The 20,520-nt window shown below is 43.0% G+C and overlaps 1 protein-coding gene across 2 annotated transcripts in view; it reads right to left on the reverse strand.

Moving 5' to 3' along the window:
• Positions 1-20,520, reverse strand: part of CEP112 (centrosomal protein 112) — a 364,802-nt gene that overhangs the window by 15,376 nt on the left and 328,906 nt on the right. Inside the window, exon 24 of one of the 2 annotated variants that reach the window (XM_019516523.1) lies at positions 19,887-19,976. In XM_019516523.1, coding sequence (XP_019372068.1) covers positions 19,887-19,976 — 90 coding nt within the window. Of the gene's footprint in view, positions 1-19,757; positions 19,977-20,520 lie in introns of those variants that run through there. The other variant, XM_019516514.1, reaches the window with a different exon arrangement.

Below are 20,520 nucleotides of genomic sequence, written 5' to 3' on the forward strand. Positions count from 1 at the left end.
GGCCTCCCCAGTGTTGAATAGAGGGGAGTAATCATTTCCCTTGACCTCCTGCCAGTGCAGCACAGGATGCCATTCTTGGCAACAGGGACACACTGTTTGCTCATATTCAGCTTATTGTCCACTGTAACCCCCAGGTCCTTTTTTGCAGAGCTGCTGCCCAGCCCGTCAGCCCCCAGCCTGCACCGGTGTAAGGGATTGCTCTGTCCTAAGTGCAGGACTTTGCACTTGCCCTTGTTGAACCTCATGAGATTCCCTTTGGCTCAATCCTCCAATTTGCCTAGATCACTCTGAACCCTAGCCCTATCCTCCAGCATATCTACCGCTCCCCCCAGCTTGATGTCATCTGCAAACTTGCTGAGGGTGCACTCTGCCATCTTCCAGCTCGATGAACAAAACTGGCCCCAGGACCAACCCGTGCGGCACTCCTCCTGATACTGGCTGCCAGTTAGATATTGAGCCCTTGATGACTACTCTCTGAGCCTGATGCTCCAGCCAGTTTTCTATCCACCTCATAGTTCATTCATCCAGCCTGTAATTCCCTAGCTTGCCTGCAAGAATGCTGTGGGAGACCGTATCAAAAGCCTTGCTAAAAATCAAGGTGCACCACAGCCACCAGTCTCCCCACACCCACAGAGCCAGTCATCTCATCACAGAGGCAATCAGGTTGGTCAGGTATGACTTGTCAATGGTGAATCCATGCTGACTGATCCTAATCGCCTCCTTCTCCTCCAAGTGCTTAGAAAAGGATTCCTTGAGGATCTGCTCCATGATTTTTCCAGGGACTGAGGTGAGACTGACTGGTCTGTACTTCCCTGGATCCTTCTTTTTCCCTTTCTTAAATATGGGCACCATGTTTGCCCCTTTCCAATCATCCAGGACCTCTCCTATTGCCATGAGTTTTCAAAGATGATGGCCAATGGCTCTGAAGTCACATCAGCCAAATCCCTCAACACCTTTGGGTGCATCCCATCCAGCCGCATGGACTTGTATACATCCAGCTTTTCTAAATAGTCCCCAACCTGTTCTTTTGCCTGGTGGCTGCTCACCTCCTCCCCAGACTGTGCTGCCAGGTGCAGTAGTCTGGGAAATGATCTTGCCTGTGAAGACTGAGGCAAAAAAGGCACTGAGTACTCCACCCTTTTCTGCATCCTGTCACAAGGTTGTCTCCGCCATTCAGTAAGGGACCCACACTTTCCCTGATCCTCCTCTTCCGACATACTTGTAGAAACCTTTCTTGTTACCCCTCATGTCCCTTGCTATCTGCAACTCCAATTGAGCTTTGGCCTTCCTGACTTCATCCCTGCATGCCTGAGCAATGCTCCTATACTCCTCCCCAGTTATTTGTCCAAGTTTCCACTTCTTATTAGTTGCTTTTCTGTGATTTGGTTTACTGAAGAGATCCCTGCTAAGCCAAGCTGGTTTTCTGCCATACTTGCTAGTTGTCCTGTACATGGGGATGGTTTGTTCCTGCACTCTCAGTAAAGCCTCCTTCAAGTACAGCCAGCTCTCCTGGACTCCTCTCCCCCTCATTCTGGCTTCTCAGGGGATCCTGCTGCCTTTCTGAAGTCCAGGGTCCTTACTTTGCTGCTCTCCATCTTCCTTTTCTCAGGATCCTGATCTCAATCCTCTTGGGGTCACTGCTGCCCAAGCTGCCATCCACTACGACATCCCCCATCAATTCTTCCCTGTTTGTGAGCAGCAGGTCAAGAAGAGCATGGCCCCTATTTGGCCGTTCCAGCACTTGCACCAGGCTGTTGTCCCCAGCACTGTCCAAAAACGTCCTGGATTGCCTGTGCACTGCCGTATTGCCCTCCCAGCAGATGTCAGGGGGACTGAAGTCCCCCACGAGAACCAGGGCCCATGACTGGGAAACTTCTGCTACCTGTTTGAAGAAGTCTCATCCACCACTTCTTCCTGGTCTGCTGGTCTATAGCAGACCCCACCACAACACCACCCTTATTTGCTCACCCCTCTGACCCTAACCCAGAGGCTCTCACCAGGCCTCACTCGTTTCAGACTGGGGCTCTGAGCAATCATATGGCTATTTGACATACCTTTAACTGCTCTGCCACCACACTCCTAAAGAGCTAAGAAAATTTAAAGATTAAGGGCCAAGGCACAGGAGTTTGAAATTACCATGTCTGCTGTTTTTGTCATATCCATGCACTGCTCCAATGACATTTTTGGTACCTCCCAAGAATGCCCACAGCCACGTTACAGGGCCTAATTTATAGCCATGCTGGGACTAATTTATAGGCAGTAAGGAAAAAGAATATCAGCAGCTGCAGGAATCATTTTCTTATTCCTTTATTTTTTTTTATTAACTTTCCCCTACTCTTAAGATTAATATTTTAACTAACTGCCAACCTAAAACAGACAAAGGGCATTTCTAAAGGCCCAGTTGTAAGCAAAGGGTGTTGCCACACAAGAAATTCTTGTGACTCAGGCCTCTCAGGCCTGTGTTGCCCTGGTACATTGTTTGTGTAATAATCATGAGTCCCTGGAGAGTTTGGGTGATGGTTGTTTTATCAAATTCCTCTGAAACACTAGCACTCTAAGAGCATGCAACTAGACGGAGGATTAGAGCTGCAATTGCAGCTGTAGGGAGAAAAGTTTCTGGCAGATATAACAATGCCTCCCAGATGAAGACAAGGACCAAGCACAGAGCTCTGATCTGGGATGCTGTTTCCAAACACACCCCGGTGGTCCCTTGCCTTTAAAACAATTACACTGCACAAGATGCTACCTTGTACATACCACAAGCAACCTATTTAAGGCCTGCTCCTGTACAACCTCAGAGCTTTATGCACTTTGATGCTACTGGGAGGAGGCCACAACAGTAGATATGGAGGCTGACTTGTAGTCATCTCTGAGAACAGAAATGGAGCATCGAGACCAAGGAATTTCAAAACACCCGGATAACGTAGCTGTATAAACATAACAATTCATTTCTTAAAGGCTGCTGTTATGTTCATGTAACTAGATGATTGTTCCTTCTGATTCATGTGTATATGCAAAGCTTGATCCTACTTAAATGGGGGAAAAAAGCAGTAGAAAGAAGCAGTAAGAACTTAACTGCCATCCTAAAAAATGCTTTGCCAACAGTAGATCCATTTGCTTTAAAGTACTTATAAGTCCAGAGCCTTCAAAAATTAATTCAGCGCTGACAATTTAAAGGACTTCTGGCTGATATGACACTTGTCTGGAAATATGCTTTTTGGATAGGTGATTAGGTGTCGGGTTGGGACCACAGTGGAGGAAGGATGGCCAGGGGGTGAAGGTGCTGGCCTGGAACCTGGAAGAAATGATCCCTGCCCTGCTCCTGATATCCCAAGTGACCTTCAGCAGGTCGCTACGCCTCCCTCTGTGGAACCCCTGGAGGAAACTGCAGATCCCAACAGATTATCTGGACCATCAGTGCCCAGCACCATCAGCACCCAGATTATGTTGATATGATGAAGGTGAAATGAGTCAAGGTGGGACCATGTATGTCTATTGTGAATCCAAACACATTTCGTGATCCAGTTGAACAGCAAACTCATCTTTATGAATTACTGATCCTACTACATGGGGGAAATGTAAGGTTGCTGTTACTTTAGTGCTCTCTCATATAGAGGGGTCATAATAGGCAGTTACATAAAGTTGGCTGGCTAGCAATGTATTTTACACTACTGCAGTGCCAAACATCAAATTAAGTCACTTCCTACAAACTGGATGTACTTCTTCACACACCTAAGCAGATAACCATGAAAGGTAATGAATCAAAGGTGGGAATGTTTGAGTGGAGCAGTTTAAAAACTGGAAATGGAAAAGGAGGAATTGAGATTAGGCAAACTGCAGTGCTCATTCCCATTGCAATGATTAGGAAAACAGACCTAAGAGATTTAGAACATGTCCCTGGTTGAAGACAAGGGAAGTGAACACAACTGACAGCCTAAACAAAATATCCAAATATTATTGCACTCCAAAGTGAAGAATCACAGTGGAGCAACAGCATCACCATTTGCAAATAAAAGGAAGATAAAATATTAGTTGATTTTATTACAGGAAGGTGAAATTTTCAGAAAACCTGGGCATGGCTCCTGTAGATATGTGTCGTGGTAGGATATATATATATACACAAAATGTAGTTAGTCGGCCACTTATATTCAAGGGTTCCTCGTGTACCATTATTACTAAGTAGTGGTATATTGAGATATGTCAGCTAGGGTGGGATAGCACCATGCATCTTCCTAATGTTAATGTATTCACTGAAACCCTGAGCCAGCAAAGCACTGACATCACTTTTCAGCTCTGTCCTGAAGCTTGTGAGCAGGCTCATTTAATTCAGCAAGACTATGCGCATGTGTAAACACCTTTGCTGAACTGGAACCTTCCCTGTCCTTAGCTTAGTACATGCGAGTTGTTCCACTGACTTCACCAGGACAAACACCTGCGTATAGTTAAGTACATGCTTATGGGTTTTTTCTAGATTAGGGGCTAAATTTATAACTAAATCCAAAGAGGATATTCACTAGAGGACAGACTCGCAGAGAGCTCTTTAAAACTTTTAACTGGAAATTTCCATAAGAGTGAATTCACACACCATTTCATGCTAATCGAGTTTCAGATACAATCTGATTCAAATCTGCCAAGAAGTTTTGCCATCAGGACTACAAATCAAAACGGGCAGGTTTTATTTATTTGAAAGTGAGATGAGTTATGACTTCCAGTTTCTCTTTAAAGAATGCACATGCTTAAACATTTGACAAACTAGAAATGAATTAGAGCTCCCTTAAAGAAGTGCCAATTATATTCTTTTGGAAAAAGCAAATCTTGCCAAATGTGTATTATTTAAAATGATCATGCAAAGGGAATGAGATAGGCACCTCTGGTGACAGTTCAGGAGACTCCCGTCCATAAATCCTTTCCACACACCACCAAGAGAAAGTAAATATAAAGACAAATACTTTACAAGCACAAAGAAAAACAGGAATAATTCTGAAACAAACAAAACCTTCTTTGAACATAGAGTGTGAGAGAGAAATTATGATTGAGATTTATATATTTTTTTAAAATTCAGATAAATTTATGCTATTATTTCTACGAGTGCCTAAAAACACTGTGTGTGCATGCACACATGCTTTGCCAGGATAAATATTTTTTGAGCCAAGCGCTCGTTTTGGGCGGGGTTCTTGATGCATGTATATTTGTGCTCATTCAACATGTGTTACACGTGTTCTTAGTGAGACCAGAGAAGAAACAGACAGCTGGAACAGCTAAATGGTTTTATTTTCAGAAGCTTAAAAAATTGAAAGGCCCATTTTACCAGTTGTGCTGGATGACTTGCACAACCACAAAGCTAGAGACGATACGCTAATTCACCCCCAAAAGCGCAATGCTTAAAAAACTGGACTGCACATGGAGAGATGAATTTCAGGGAATGAGGCCGGTGCCCCAGCTCTGGCAAAAGGCTCCAGGAGTACAAGCTCTGCTGTGGATGTCATTTAATTTATGGCAACGGTGGCTGCAGCCTCCCCCCTCATTTATGTGAAAACTCCTGGTTATCCACTTTGGTGGCCAGACGTCCCAGTCTACTTATTTATAGCTATATTTCAAGGCTCTGCCATGTGTCCCAGTCCCATCTGAGGTGCAACACAAACACAGATACTTAGGGTCAAAAAAAAAAATTCTTGTACTAGCTCCCATCAGGGCATATTTCATCTGCAATGACTTCTAGACACATGCCAGTCTTCCTCTTTACATATTTTCTCTCTCTACACTTTCTAGAAGCCACATGAGTTTCATTTTAAATATTTGTAACACAAACTTCAGTTAAGATATTGCTCTGTAAGTGCAATAGGCACACTCAAATTCTGTAGCAGGCCACTGCCGGCCAGTGCAATCGGAGCAATCTAAGCACATGCTTTCATAAAGTTGTTATTCACTTTTGACGGTGCAGACCAGCAGAGGCTGAAGCTAGCCAGTTGCTTTTCATGAAGGCAATTCTTGGAAAGTCATGAAGAAATATGTACCATGCTTCAGAGTCCAGACACAGATTACTGTGCTGGCTGGGAGGGAAAAGAGAGAGACAGAGAGAAACAATCCCTGGTAGCTGAAGGATTTGCTTGAGGCTGATTCTTGCAATGATTTCTTGCTGCATTTCAGTGAAAAGCTACAAGCCCTTTTTTGTAATGAACCTGATTTTCAAAATGCCACTGTATTGCATGCGCTTGTTAAGGCAATCTGTTGAAAATATCTTACTTTCAACTACTTATAATTGCATCACAATGGGATGTAAATAAGATCCCAGCTGTTTCCTGTCATATAATGATAAGCAACGTGCTGGTATTGTTGGCTGAAGTTATTATGAAGGTTTATTGACCCACAAGATTAAAATAGATCATGGTGAAAGTCTAAATTACTTCTTTGTAACTAAAAAAACCACATAAAGTGGACTAATATATGCTAATTGTGATGAGGAAGGTTCATTTTTAACATGTATTTAGACCAACAAGGGCTATTTCTGAAGGAGGGTTTTGGTCCTAAAGGCTTGTTTGTTCTTTTATAGCCTCTCTAGGACCTACAAATGTTGCATCCCTTTTATACCTGAGAGATGTTTAAAACTGCAGTTCTTCAGCCCTTGGTGTGCTGGATGGGGCAGGTCACTGTGAAAGCTCTTCTGCTGCCCTAGGAAAGCTTCTCTTTTTCTTCGTCTTGATGAGTTGATTTAATCCAGCAGCTCCCAGGAAGGGTTTTAATATTAAGCTGCCACACTGCTTTTTTGTTTACTCAGGTTTGTGGCTGGCGTGCGAGGTTTGAAATTCGACCATCAATCATCTTTGAGGTCAATGGAAGCAACTGAAAGCTAAATTTGCCACAAATAAGTAAAGTGACTTTTGGTTGGTCACGTGACAAGTTCGGAACATAAAAGGTGAACTATTCACATTTACCCTTGTACTAAATAGAGGAAACTGAACCGCTGGGCATAAAATGATGTCATGCTTAAAGGTTTGCATACTTATCTGAATTACTCAAAGCCAAGCCCTGCAACCGTATTCCAAACCCAGCAACTTTCTCTCCTACGGTTGCCTGCTTTCAAACGGCTCGAGTTGATAACTTTCTGCAGTGTCTTCTCTGGGATGCCTTGGCAGCTTGCTAAGTCCTGGGAGGTCTTGTTCCTCTACGGATGAAGCAAAGGAGCATCTTTGAGAAGCAAGATCTCTTCTGCTGGGTGCCTCGGTATCTTCATCTCTGTGTCCTAGGAAAAGCCCTGGCAGCTTCTTTTCTCTGTAGTCTCCACTTCTGAAGGTGCCGGGCTGGCCTGGCCTCCTCACAGATCTGCCTTGTTCGTGCATGAAGGCGTCAGAGCTGATGACCCAGAGGCGCGCCGGCACCAGGAGTTCTAGAGCGGGTCAGATGCTTTCTGCAGCCCATTAAAAAACACAAACTGGATCCAATTCAGTCCAGATTTCCTAACACGGTTTGAGCCAGAGGAGCACAGGGAGAGGGCAAAATACAAGCAAAGGAAACAAAGCAGTGGAGTCACTGAGGATTTCCAAAAACTGAAACTCCTAAACTTGCCTTCTGTCAGGACTGAATCTAGGATTTTGCAAAAATCTGATGACACCCAGCCAGCAGTTGAACTTAATTAAGTTTTCGGCTGCATTTTATGTATTATCAATTCTGTACTATTCAAAAGACAGGAAATTAAGTAGTGATCAGAACATGCGAGTACAGTGACATTTCATGCGTTTTAAATGTTGTTGCGTTTTCTGTGAATTTTATGCAAATGAGATGCGATCAGTAATAACCCCTTCTGTTCTCTGGAATCTATCCCTACATTATTTAAAGCATGGCATCTGGTTTACAGGAAAAAATGCTGTTTAAATCAGAAATGTCTGAAAAAAGTATTTGCATCTGTTTCTTCAATGCTCATCTCTGAAAACAGACACTGCTGCGATAATTCTGGAGTCAGCGCAAGGTCCAAAACACATAAAGAAATGTGCTACCTTGTGATTTGAGCAAAGGACCCAGGCACTACTAACCTTTAATCACTATTCTGCAGCATGGGGAAAATCATTTAGTTTCCTACTCAAGTCTCACTGGGCGCCTCTACATGAGTGCGATGGCTGCTCCGACGTGCTGTAATTACAGCGCATTGCAGCAGACTCGATTAATCCAGCCTGCTGGAGCGTAGCAATTACCGTGCTCCAGCAGCCTCCCACGTCTTGCGTATCAGCATCCCTGCGCTTCCAAATGGCAGCAGGGGCGCTTGAACTAAAGCTCATTCAAGGAGCTTTAGCTCAAGCGCCCCTGCTGCCATTTTGAAGTGGGGACGCTGATGCACGAGACGCCACGGCACTTCAGAGTGACTCTTGGAGCTGCTCTGATTAAAGCAGCCCCAGCGCACGTGTTAAATATTCACCACTATCCCTAAAGGTGACTATTACTAATCTGGTATGTAGCTACTTTACCCAGGTGATGTGAAGACGGATTAGTTCATTTCCGGCAAGCGCCATGTAATTGTCAATATTGCTAATCGGGTATGTGAAACCAATGATTTAACAAAGATTGGTTCTGTTCTTCCTGGCTGCAGCGACCGGTCCTGGACTCTTCAAGCTCCAAGTGAAACCAGCTGCAGTCCCTTGGAACTGTTCAGATTCCCCGGGGTCCCATCTATTGTGAATCATTCAACTGGCCAGCTCTCTCCTTAGTAAACGACCCTGGTTATCCAAATCCTCAGTTTCATAAAGTTACAGGTTCTTCCCCCTCTAACAAGTCCTTAACACTTCAGTTTTGCTGTAGGTAAGCATCCCAACTTGCTCGTCTCAGGCTTGAATTCCGGATTCCCCAAAGCACTTTTGAAAACAAGAAACATGCTTGATCATTCTGCCTTATTTTCACGACCGACTACAATAACAATCCTCTTTGCTATTTAGTGCGCATATTCTCTTATTTCAGGGGTGGGAGGTTGGAATTTCTGCCCACACTCAGAAATGCGTGTTGAAACTTGGTTCCTACAGATTTAAAGAAATACTGTAATTTGACAGCACTGTTCTTAAGTTTTCAAAAGTTACAAGCGAGCATCAGAAACTTCAGGAATTTGTTCAACTGAAAACAGCAACTGAGCAAGACCCGACAAACGCGTGATTTGGTCCAACAGGCACCATGTTGTTCCATGATGGGAAAATAAATATAGCGACAGAAACTATCCTGCTTTCAAAATTTCAATAAAACATAAGCTGGTGGCACAGCTGACCTTTTTGTTTTTGTCTTTAGCTAGTAAACCATTTGAGAGTCCAAAACACCTTTTGCCTTGCTGTTTAACTAACCCCTGGGGACTTCCAGTTATGCTGAAATGTTCAATGCACAACCTGAGCTTTCTGCTCTAAGTCAGTTTCTTTCAACCTGCATCCAAGAGACCTTATTACTTCACTGGCTTGTATTTCAATATCTTTCTTTTCTTAACCCAGATCCCCCACCTGGAAAATCCTCTGTTTGTAGTTAAGCACTAAGAGTCTATATAATTCATAACTGCAAAGGAAGAGAAGCCAGGCAAAACTTTAAAAAAAAACCCAGCAGGCTGCATATGGCAAGAGCAACATTCTTGGGATTACACAAGCTGGATAGGAATAAAAGCTTTTACTGTCAACACCAGAGTAACTAGGAATGCTGTGGTTAGAAAAATTCTCACTGTTGCCTCCACCTCTCAGTCCTGAGGGGTCCTCCATTGTCACTGCTGGAATGTAAGGATCCCTGGCTCCTTCACCCCTTGTCCTGGAGGACCCATCACTGCTATTCTTTCAGCTCATGTATCTGCTGCTCTTGAAGTGACTAAAGAAACAACTGCTTGCAAAGAGTGGCCCTCTCTTTCCTGGACTGCAAGGGAGAGGCTTCCACGGTGCTCCCAGCACATGCTGACCTGGAGCAAAGAACAGAAATCTAAACTAGTTGTTCTTCACAGGGATGGCCTGACAAACACATGCAACTAATTCATGCTTCAGTCAATGGCAATGAAATGCTAAGATGATATCACAATAATTCAGTCCAAAATACAGTTGTAAGAATTTTGACACCACCACTGGGACTTACTCGTATACTCTAGCTTTACCCTCCAGTCACTACGGCCTTCTCATCTGATCTCGCAGGGTGCTGGGTGCTCTCAGTGATTCTCTCACTGATGTTGATGAGAGTTACGGGGTTCAGGGACATGTAGGATGAGGCCCGACATTTTCAGGATGCCTAAAAATTTAGCCAACATCTTTGTACACAGCAGCAATCCCCCTCCCTCCCACCCCTTTACAAAATAACATTTGAACAATATCTAAACTTCAGAACAAACACCCCTTCTTTAAAGCAGCACAACTGGTAAGACTGTTGGGTCTTTCCACCTCCAAATATTTCAGCATTTCTATTGGAAGTCCTTGCTTGGTCCAGAAAACAGACGCTGCTACACACTGTACGTGCATTTCCACCAATGGCTGCGGGTGTGGATTGTAAAACAAACACATGGACTATATTAGGATAAAAACATAGACAAAGTAGAGGCCAGCATAGAAGTATGCTGTCAATACCAGCTCGTATTAAATCCTGGAAATAAGAACCTGTATTGTGTTTAATTGCAGCCAGGCACTCTACACCGCGGAGAGAGGAACGGGACCCCTTGCTATCATGGCATACTTCTTTTAGCATCTCACCCTCTTCCAAACAATGGGTAGGACAAAAGAGGCTTCCTTCACCTTGTTCCTGTTCCTTTTTCTGCACATTCAGCTCATTCAAGTATACCATTCCCCTCCTCTGACTATCTGTATTCTCCCCTTGCAGGTCTACGTTAAATACTTCCCCAAAAATCTGTTTGTTCAGAATGAACACAATTCCCTCATCTGTTTGCATGCAGGCAGAAGCACTCCCTAGTATTGCATGGTAACCCTAAAAAGAGGAAAGCTCTCATTCTATTCACTCGTATTTCACAGGAATGATACAAAGAACTGACATTTTAACATGCTCTGTATTTCCTGCATATGAGCAGTTTTACTTCTATTTTTTTTGGTAAAATTTCTCTCCCCTTTCAACTATGTTTATACTCAGTCTCCTGTTTCACTTCCCCTTTCCAGCTAGTTGCTTCAATCCAGCAATTCATTTGATATTATGGAATAGTCGCACCTTTGTACTTAACTAGCAGGTTCTGTTTGATTACCAAAGTTACTTACCATCACCTTCCTCTTTTCCTCTCCCACAACCTTTCCATTATTACGGGAGCTTTCTTCCCTGGCATATGGAACAACTTCATTATATGTCTCAGCTCCACTGATTTCCAAACCTTTTCAAATCCTATCTGAAAATCTGTTTTCCATCATCTGAACATTGGTCTTTTCTGCTAGTCTAGAACCTTATTCTTCCAGAGGATAATGTCAGGCAAAAAGGAATCAGTAACTGGGTAATGGTTATTATTTAGTACCAAATTCTGCAACCAATTTTTGTTAAAATGTCAATGTTTTTATTTATTTTTTCTTTCGTATACTACATTATTATTTATGACAATGATCTTGATATTTTTACAAAACTCTGGGTCTGGCTCATGCCTTATGAGTGGTCCTACTGAAATTGATGGAACTATTTGTGTAATGAAACAATAGTCAACGTGGAGATGGTAGAATAGGGCTCTAAATTACAATACCCACTTTATGTTAATTAACTGTGAGCTCCAAAATTAATGAGAAAGCTGAACTAAGAGAGGTTTATCTTGCACTACATGCACAAAGGCCATGTACAGACATTCAGTCATTGCCCCTCCCAGTAAAAACCAAGAATATACAGATGTTCAGGATTTTTCTCTCAGAGCAAACATGGCCACTCTGGGAGAAAAATAACCCAGAAACAACCCAAATCACTTGTGGGAGAGTTCCTCCTGGGAAACAATGTCCATACATGTTCTGAGAGAAGCCACAACACAGTTCTTGAACAGCCCGGGGTACTTTGCTCCTGCCCTCTTCCTCCTCCACCCTCCAGGGAGACAGCATTTTGCCCACTGGACTTTACTGCTCCAACTGAGCAGGCAGCAAAACAAGCCCCCTTCACAATCCCAAAATTGTGTTGCAGGGAAACACAGGCTAGCCCTGAGCAGTCTGAGTCAGCCAGTCAGGACTGTCCTGTGCCCTACTGCCATCTGTCTCCAGGCAGACTGAGGGATTCTGCAGAGCACACTGAGATGTGTGCACAGGGGCCCTTGACTGCTCAGCAACAGTGCTACAAGCTCTCTGTTGTACGTCTGTTCAGGCATCTCTGTTTTCTACCAGGAAAACAAACCTGGGAGAATTCTCCCAGATTATACCGACAGGGTGCTAATACCACTGTACCACTCTTCCTATTGACTGCCCATATATTGCTCTTCTACATTATTTTTTGCTTCAATAAAATTAATGAGACTTTAAATGTGCTCCCCATGAGCATGAGCAAGAAAGTTCTGTGTCGTGCCTTCCCTGGATTCTGAGGTTACAGGTGGCACAAACATTACAGCTAACAAAGAGCTGTGTTATTTTGGCTGCTCCTTCTATCTTCATTTCACTATGTACCCTATTCCTTGCTGACCAGCTGAGAAGTTGAGATGTTGGCAGAGCAACAATTTATGAGCATGCAAGCAGGCACAGCAGGGAAGTAAGCTTCTTCCCCCCAAGCAGCAACACAGAGTGGTGCCAAGGTATAGAAAAATGAGTGCTCTTCAAGAACAGGCTTTAGAAAGACTCTTGAAATGCCAACAACTGATCTTGAAATAGAGGATGGATGGAAACACCTTGCCATCACACTTTCTTCATCATCACCAGAGAATCTGCAGCTCCAAGTATTAATCAGGGTAGTCTGCAGCCAACAACCATACAAGGGCTTATAACATGGAGTCACTTTTCTGGTTAAACATCATCCAGATTCAGACTTGGCTTCCTGCTTCTGTGGTAGCAATCTTCAAAAAGGTTAAGTCTGGTGGGCTGAAGCAATTGGAGGACATGGCACAAATATAACAGCACCTCTGCTGTGTGATGTTTGCTGTTTTCTTCCAGGTTTCACAACAGAAGGTTCTTGCTGAAGCTCTGACTGCTTCTGGGTGTATAGGGAAGAGTGACCGGCAAGGGCCTGCCCCCTGTACTTGACAGGAAAACTGTATCCTTTACTTTAAAATGCAGAACTTGCTACAGGAATGTGTAGCTTTTGGACCCTGATGTTAGAGTACTCTTACAGTGCTCTATGTAGGGCTATTCTCTGAGAACATTTGGACATCCCAGGTGCCAGTTTTGACTTAAAAAAATACTCTGGTGATTGCAGTCATCTGTGGCACTGTAGTTCCACTGACACAGCAGAAAGAGACTGGTGGCTGGGTATTCTGATGAAGAAGCCCAACCATGGGTCTACCAGTCCTAAGATTTAAGGCATGCTATTGTTTTCTCATGGTCTGGCTGATTTGATTGAGTGGGTGCATCTCATCTCTAGGGATATCTCAAGGTTTTAAAAATCAATTTTATATTTAAGTAAACTGTCCCCTATCCCTACACCCTTCTGTCCCACTTTTACAACTGCATGGTACATGTGCTTAATCGTTATACACACTGGGCATGTCTACATGTGCACCTGACTGCGCAGTTATTATTGCAAAGTCATTTAGTACGTGCTAAAGGTTTAGCACATACTAAAGGACTGCACAGCAGTTACTGTGCAGTAGCAATGAGCATCACGGTTTGCATCCACTGACACTACATCACTGTAGCTCATTGCCATGGTGACATAGCATCTCGTATAGCATCAGAAGAAATCTGGACAGTAAAAGTTTAAATATAGGCGATAAAAATGTATGTTTAGTAGGACTGTGCAAAATTTTGCCGGCTGTTTCGTTTCAATGCTGTTTTGACTCGTTTCAAGCTCAAAAGAGCAAAATTGAAATGAAACAAAGGGCTTTGAAACAGCCTTGAAACAAAATGAGGGCAGTCAAAACATTTCGAAAGTTTTAAAATGTTTTGAGTTTCGAAGCTGAAGCTGGGCTTGCCTGCAGGGGAACAGTAAATAAGGTGAGGGAGGGGGAGGAGGGATGAAGGCCTGCTCTGATATTGACTGTGACTGTTAGGCTGCCTGAGATGCTGCTGGTGCTACCGTTCTGCTACACACAAGTGACACGAGTTTTGCTTTCAAGCCTTTAAGGTACGGTTTGCCAGAAACCCCTCCACCTATCTCCTTGAAAGCTGGAAGGCTTCATGGCCTCAAATGGGGCTACCATCCCGGCAAGTTTCATCCAAATCAGGCAAGAAATGACAAAGTCATAGGTAGTTTCATGCTTCCCCATTGTAGCCTATGGGCGAAACGTTGGAACAGCGAAACAGTTTCAACGAAATGAAATGGAACAGTGGTTTCAAAACAAAACAAAACTCGAAATGAAACACTGTCCTGGTGAAATGGAAGTCAAAATGAAACGGTGCTGTTTTGCACAGCCTTAGCCTCCACTGTCACAGAGGGCTTTACAAAGAAGCAAGTTGCTGGGCATCTGAACGCTCTAAATGCATCTCCCTTGCCTGCATGCACTGATTCCTTGCTCATCGGTCCCGGAAACTGAAGAGAGCAAATACTGGCCTTGTTGAAGTTTCCACTGAGAACAAGTTGTGGCAAATGTTAAAAGTTTCTCTGTGCTACATAATAACCAAAAATTCACAATGATGCATCATAGCAGTCTCTGAGAACAAATATATTTAGTTGGCATGGAAACCAAAAGTTAGACTGGATGTGGTAAATATCCAACAGTCATAAAAAATTAACCTAGTCAGAATAATAAGCATTAAACATGAAAACTCAATAAACGCTACTGAATCATAGCTTTCTTGCAGTTATTGCTCCTGTTTTCATTTTACACTTTGGAAGAAAACTGAGTGGCTTTGTTGTGTTAAGTGAATTTCCCTCCAAATACCTCTACATAACTCTAAGTCATGTAATTCCCCTCTGCTTTTGTTTTAATCTATTTGAGAAAATGGAAATTAAAGGCTTGGAAATCTGTATTGGAAGTCTCCCTCACGCCCTCAAAAATATTCATGAATTGTACATAATTGATTTTCTGTCTGCGTGGTCTCTCTCTCCTTTAAGGCTCTTTTTGTGACTTGACTGATTCACCCGTAAGAATGATTGCTATGGTTTAAACATCTTCAGCTATGTACAGTAGGAGTTGTATTACACTGTTCATTTGCTGATTGGCATAAAGTATCTTTATTTTTCCTCCATCTTCCCCAAGCATACAGTTTACCCAGGATCCTTTGAAAACTTAAAAACATTGTGTGTCCAAAATGGTAAAGTACTAGGGAGATCTACCTTCTGAAATTTTTATAGGGTATGGTTCCCAACTTTAAGAGCACTGTAGCAGCCATAAGCATTTGTATATTTTGGGTTCTCTCAATTACATAAAAAAACAGAAGCTGAAATGTAATGGAATATCCCCCCCCCCCCACAAAAAATCCTAAAGATGTTAAAGCAAGAAAATCATTGAGATAACTACCATAGCTGCATATATAGGTCCAATTCAGCAAAGCACTTTACACATGTTTAAGTTCATATTGTTAGCAAAGCACTGAAATACGTGTCTAAATTGAAGCATATGCTTAACTATAATTGAAGTTAGTGGAATTTAAGCCATGAACTGATGCCACATGTAGAATATAAGGCTGCTGCAACAAGGAGACTTCTATAAAGATGACTATTTGACAAGAAGCAGTATTATTCAAAAACACTCCTTCCTTAATAAAGTGCAGGATGTAGCTCTTCCCATAAGAGATCCTGAATGCACTCTTAGACAATGTTGACCCTGTGTTGGATATATGCGGTTATTAAAGACAACAACATTAGGCAACATGGAATACAGAACGTTTGCATGTTATTCTGCAGCCAGAACTTCCTTTTTTGAAGAAGAAATGGCTGTAGGAAGCATGTAGAAATTTCCATGGGGCTGTTTTAATGGTCCAGGAACTCAATAGGGAAAACATGTTTCTCTAATCTACTGATGCAAATTCTACTTGCCTCTTATTTGTTAATGAAGTTAATAGTAAGAGGGCAAAATATAATTATACAGAAGACGTAAAATTATTTAGGTTAGTGAAGGCTAGAGAAGGCTATGAGGAACTTAGGAGGTACTTAAGACTAAGTGCAGATAGTCAAGAAGCCTAACGTGGAATTGATCCAATCTATGCAGGATGCTCTAGACTGTGCAGATTAGACAGTTAATGAACACAACTCACATTCACTCTTCAGTTGGCCAAGTTAGGTAGATGTCTGCACTGGGCAAGGCCAGAAGGAGAGGGGCATTCCCGCATGCCTCCCAGCTCCGCCAGGTTGCAATTGCCCCAGCCTTGCCCTCTCACCAGCTCCCCACATCTCCATGGTGAGAGAGAGGGAAGGGAAAGGAAGCTGACAAGCTTCCCCCACCACAATGTGCAGACCCCAGCTGGGGGACTGGGGTGGGGTTCTGTTCCCCCCCCATGGCCAGGCTGGGTAGCAGAGCCTTTGCTGCTTGGCTCAGCTGGAGCAGATGAGTTGTGGCAGAGGCAAGACTGCCCGCCCTGCAAGGTAGGGGCCGCAAAGCATCCTGGGATGCTGGGCAACTGCAGCCTAACCTATGTTGGAATGGGGTTTAGAACAGAAGTTTAATAGATCAGTCTAACCTAAAGCGATTAAATCTGATACCGCATCCTTCCAAGTCTATCTTAAACCAGACTCCGTCATTTTGAAACCAGTGTATGTGCACTGACCTTTTGTTCTGTTACAGGTTTAGACTGGCTTCTGATCACTTATACTGGTTTATGTGTAATTTCTGACCTTAGCCTAAGGCTACAGAAGTGGGCAGTATGATGGTAAATTAGACTCAGTGCGGACAATGTAATACGTGTACTACAAGGAATACCTTGAGTGACTTAAGCCATTTCATGGGGCTAAGTGAGCTATAATATCTGGGGAAAAGGACACGGACAGCGCATGAACACATTTGCTCAAGGTGTACTGGTAATCAAACGAGCAAACAAAATGCTTTGGTACATGAACAATGCAGACGTTTCTGTAGAACTCCATACAAATCAATAGTGCTTAATTCTAGTAGCGTTACTGCTCTCCAGCCTCCGTGTTCTTTTAATATAGGTTTTTGTTTAGGATAATCTTCATATGCAAGTACCTGATTGTTTCTGTCTTGATAAATGTTAAGGACTAAGTTAATTCTGCATCAGTAAGAAACAGGATTACTATCAAAGGGTTAAAATTTAGCGAATTTGTCAGTCACTTTTGGAAACAACAGAGTTATAAAGATGTCCCATTGAAACAAGACAAACATGGAGCACTAAGATACCACCCAACAAGCCTTAACAAGAAACAGCTTTTTGTTTTTAATTAAAAGCACAACAAAATATTTTTCATGTCTCATTCATTTGTTTGTTGTTGTTATAGAATCAAAACACAGGATTTTTACTCTTAATGAAAAACAGAAGCAGTTTAAACCACCTCCCCCTTCCCCCGCCTTTTTTTGAGCAGACATGTAAAAAGCCCAAGAAACTGTCCTTTGTAATAGTGCCAAGGCAAATTTCGATCCTTTATGCAATGCGGTATGAAGACAATGATATTTGGTAAGAGTAGGAGAAAGTTCCAAGTAACTGCCTGGAAGATCACAACTGCCAAATCAGCTGATCTGAAGCTGGTACTGTTATTGCCCCTTTTCTGACTGCGTTTATGGGTAGTCCAGCAAAGGAATAACACAGAGAAGCAAGTTAAGACACTGAACTTCTGGAGAGGTAGATTAAACTAACAGATTAACAGTCACAGGGAGAGAATTAACAACAAAGCTACCGAACATTTTATATGTTAAAAAGAAAATCGAACTCAAATATGTTTGACAGACCCAGTGCATTCAAAATGCCTCAGTACAAATGCGGGGAATATTTGGACAAGACAGTTGCTTAAGTCACTGGGGCTGTATGTCAGTCTTTTCCAGTACTAATGTAGTAAACCCAAGTAGAAACCATTTTGGACTCGACAATTCAGAGTAATTAAAATGGAACTCCAACTCCAGCAGTGTGATGCTGCAATAAAACAGATCCGTGGGCTCAGCTGGTTGTCCATTTATTTAGTGTGGAAATAATTAAAAGGACAAATATAAAATGGGTGACACCTAGCTGGATGGCAGCATTATGAAAAAGGACTTGGGAGTCTTGGTACGTCAAAAACTCAATGCGAGTCTGCAGTGTGATGCAGCTGCACAAAAGGTAAATGCAGTTTGGGGTGCATCAATTGAAGCATGAGGTTCAAGACATGGGAGGTGATCGTACTTCTCAACTCAGCACTGGTTAGGCCCATCTGGATACTGTGTGCAGTTCTGGGCTCCACATTTTAAAAAGGACATGGAGATGTTAGAGAGGATCCAGAGGCAGGCAACAAAGTTGATCGAAGTCATATGAGGAGAGGCTGAAGGAGCTAAGCATGTTCAATTTGTGGAAAAGGTGCTTAACAGGGGACATAACAGCAATGTTCAGGAACGTGAAGGGCTGCCATGAAGAAGGAGGAAAGCACCTTTTCTGTATTGTTGCAGAGAGAATGATGCAGACCAATGGCTTGAAGTTACCGCACAGGAGATTTAGATGGGATATCCAGAAAAACTTCTTCACTGTGAGAATAGTGAGGCAGTGGAATAGATGCCCAGGGAAGCTGGAGACTCTCCATCACTGGAGCTGTTCAAGAGGAGGCTGGACAGCCACTGGTTGGGGATGATCGAAGCACTCAGTTGAGAGCTAATATGTAGCATGAACTAATACAGGCACCAACAGAAACTGAAACTTTTTAGATACTGACATGGAGAGTGAGTTAGACAAAGAGTTAAAGGAATGCACGAAGTGGGGTGAAAGAGTAGGCAGAGCCTGTGGCACACCCACGTGAGACGCTGGGCAGCTTGCTGGCGGGCAGAGCAGGGAGTAGGAATCAAGACCCATGGGTGCTGTTCCAGACTCTGCCACTGTCTTAGCGCATAGCCGCAGGTAAACAGAGTATGTCAACGTGCCAGAAGGCCTGCTCCCCAGTACTGAATGCAATAACCTATGCCTAACGTTGCAACGATTTCTTTCTCATGATAATCACCCCAAAACATGATTAGTCCTGGAAGTAAAGACACAGCATCTTACATGGAAAGAAAGCGGTGGGTACTTGGCAAACCATGATTGGAAGCATTTCACAAGTGTTTCTTGTTTTTTTGTGGGGGCAGAGGGGTAGGCCATAGGATTAGTCCTTCACTACTTTTGTTGCTTCCAATCTAGGGCATGGCTCTAATGCACATTTCACATCACATTTCCATTATAATTTTACTTAAGAAAACAGATAATACCTGTTTACCCCACCTGTAAATTGCATAAAGTATATTTTTCCACAGAACAGACTGAGGAAAACAGAATGTTACAAATCCCTATTTTCACTGAAATGTTCAAGATAGTTTTAGCAGTGTGAATCATATGGAGCCATTTATGTGCAATATACTATAGCAACAAATGCAGAAGATCAACAGGAAAGATTATTTTTATCCCAACTGTTTCCAAATTATAATTACCTTAAACACAAGCCATTAAATGACAGGTTGAAGTGGTAGCAAGAAACCTCTATTAAAAATAATGCTGCTTGAGAGCAAATACAACATATAACAGCTAAAATAGTTGAAATGCCAGCCTGAAATAGGGAACACTGGATAAATATTTGCCCCTGAGGTTCAGACAGTTTAATTCTCTTTTATTAACAAAAACAAAAAAAGAAAGCTAGCTGAAAATTTGGTAGGAAAATATGCACTTTGTCTTGAAGCAAGACATTGTTTTCAAATGCAGACCCTCTTTGCCTAAAGGGAAGAAAACTAGTAGGAAAGTGCTGCATACCTGTTCCTGTGTCTCCAGCTCCCTGTGCTGCATCTTTTTTTCTGCAGACCGTACCTGATTGCAATAGTTTTCCATCCCATCTTGTAAAGCCTGAAACAACATCAATCAACATGGAACACACGTGAAAATTCAGAAGATGAAAGAGAAACACTCAAATGATTGCAATTCAGTTGGCTGATGAAGTAATGGGCCTTGGAAATTACTCCATCTTGGCTGTTTTTGGCAGCCTGTGGCAGCCACTAACAAGTGACAGGCCCGATTCTGCTGTGCTGGGCAGCCCCTTTCTACGCAGGCAGTTCCACTGATCACAGGAGCAGGAGCAGGTTACCACCTTCCCGACGTAACGGTAACAGAACTGAGCTCTCTAGTCTTAGCTCATTTCATAGTTTCATAGTAGTTAGGGGTCAGAAGGGACCTGAACAGATCATCTAGTCTAACCCCACGCCACTGGCCGGAGCACACGCTGGGATCACACGACCCCAGACAGGTGTTCATCCAACCTCTTTTTGAATTTACCCAAGGTAGGAGCGAGGACCACTTCCCTAGGAAGTTGGTTCCAGATCCTAGCCACCCTAACAGTGAAATAGTGCCTCCTAATCTCTAACCTGAATCTATTCTCCAGCAGCTTCTGGCC

This window comes from Gavialis gangeticus, unplaced genomic scaffold, assembly GCF_001723915.1.
Source record: "Gavialis gangeticus isolate Ggan-Ray unplaced genomic scaffold, GavGan_comp1, whole genome shotgun sequence".
Taxonomy (NCBI): domain Eukaryota; kingdom Metazoa; phylum Chordata; order Crocodylia; family Gavialidae; genus Gavialis; species Gavialis gangeticus.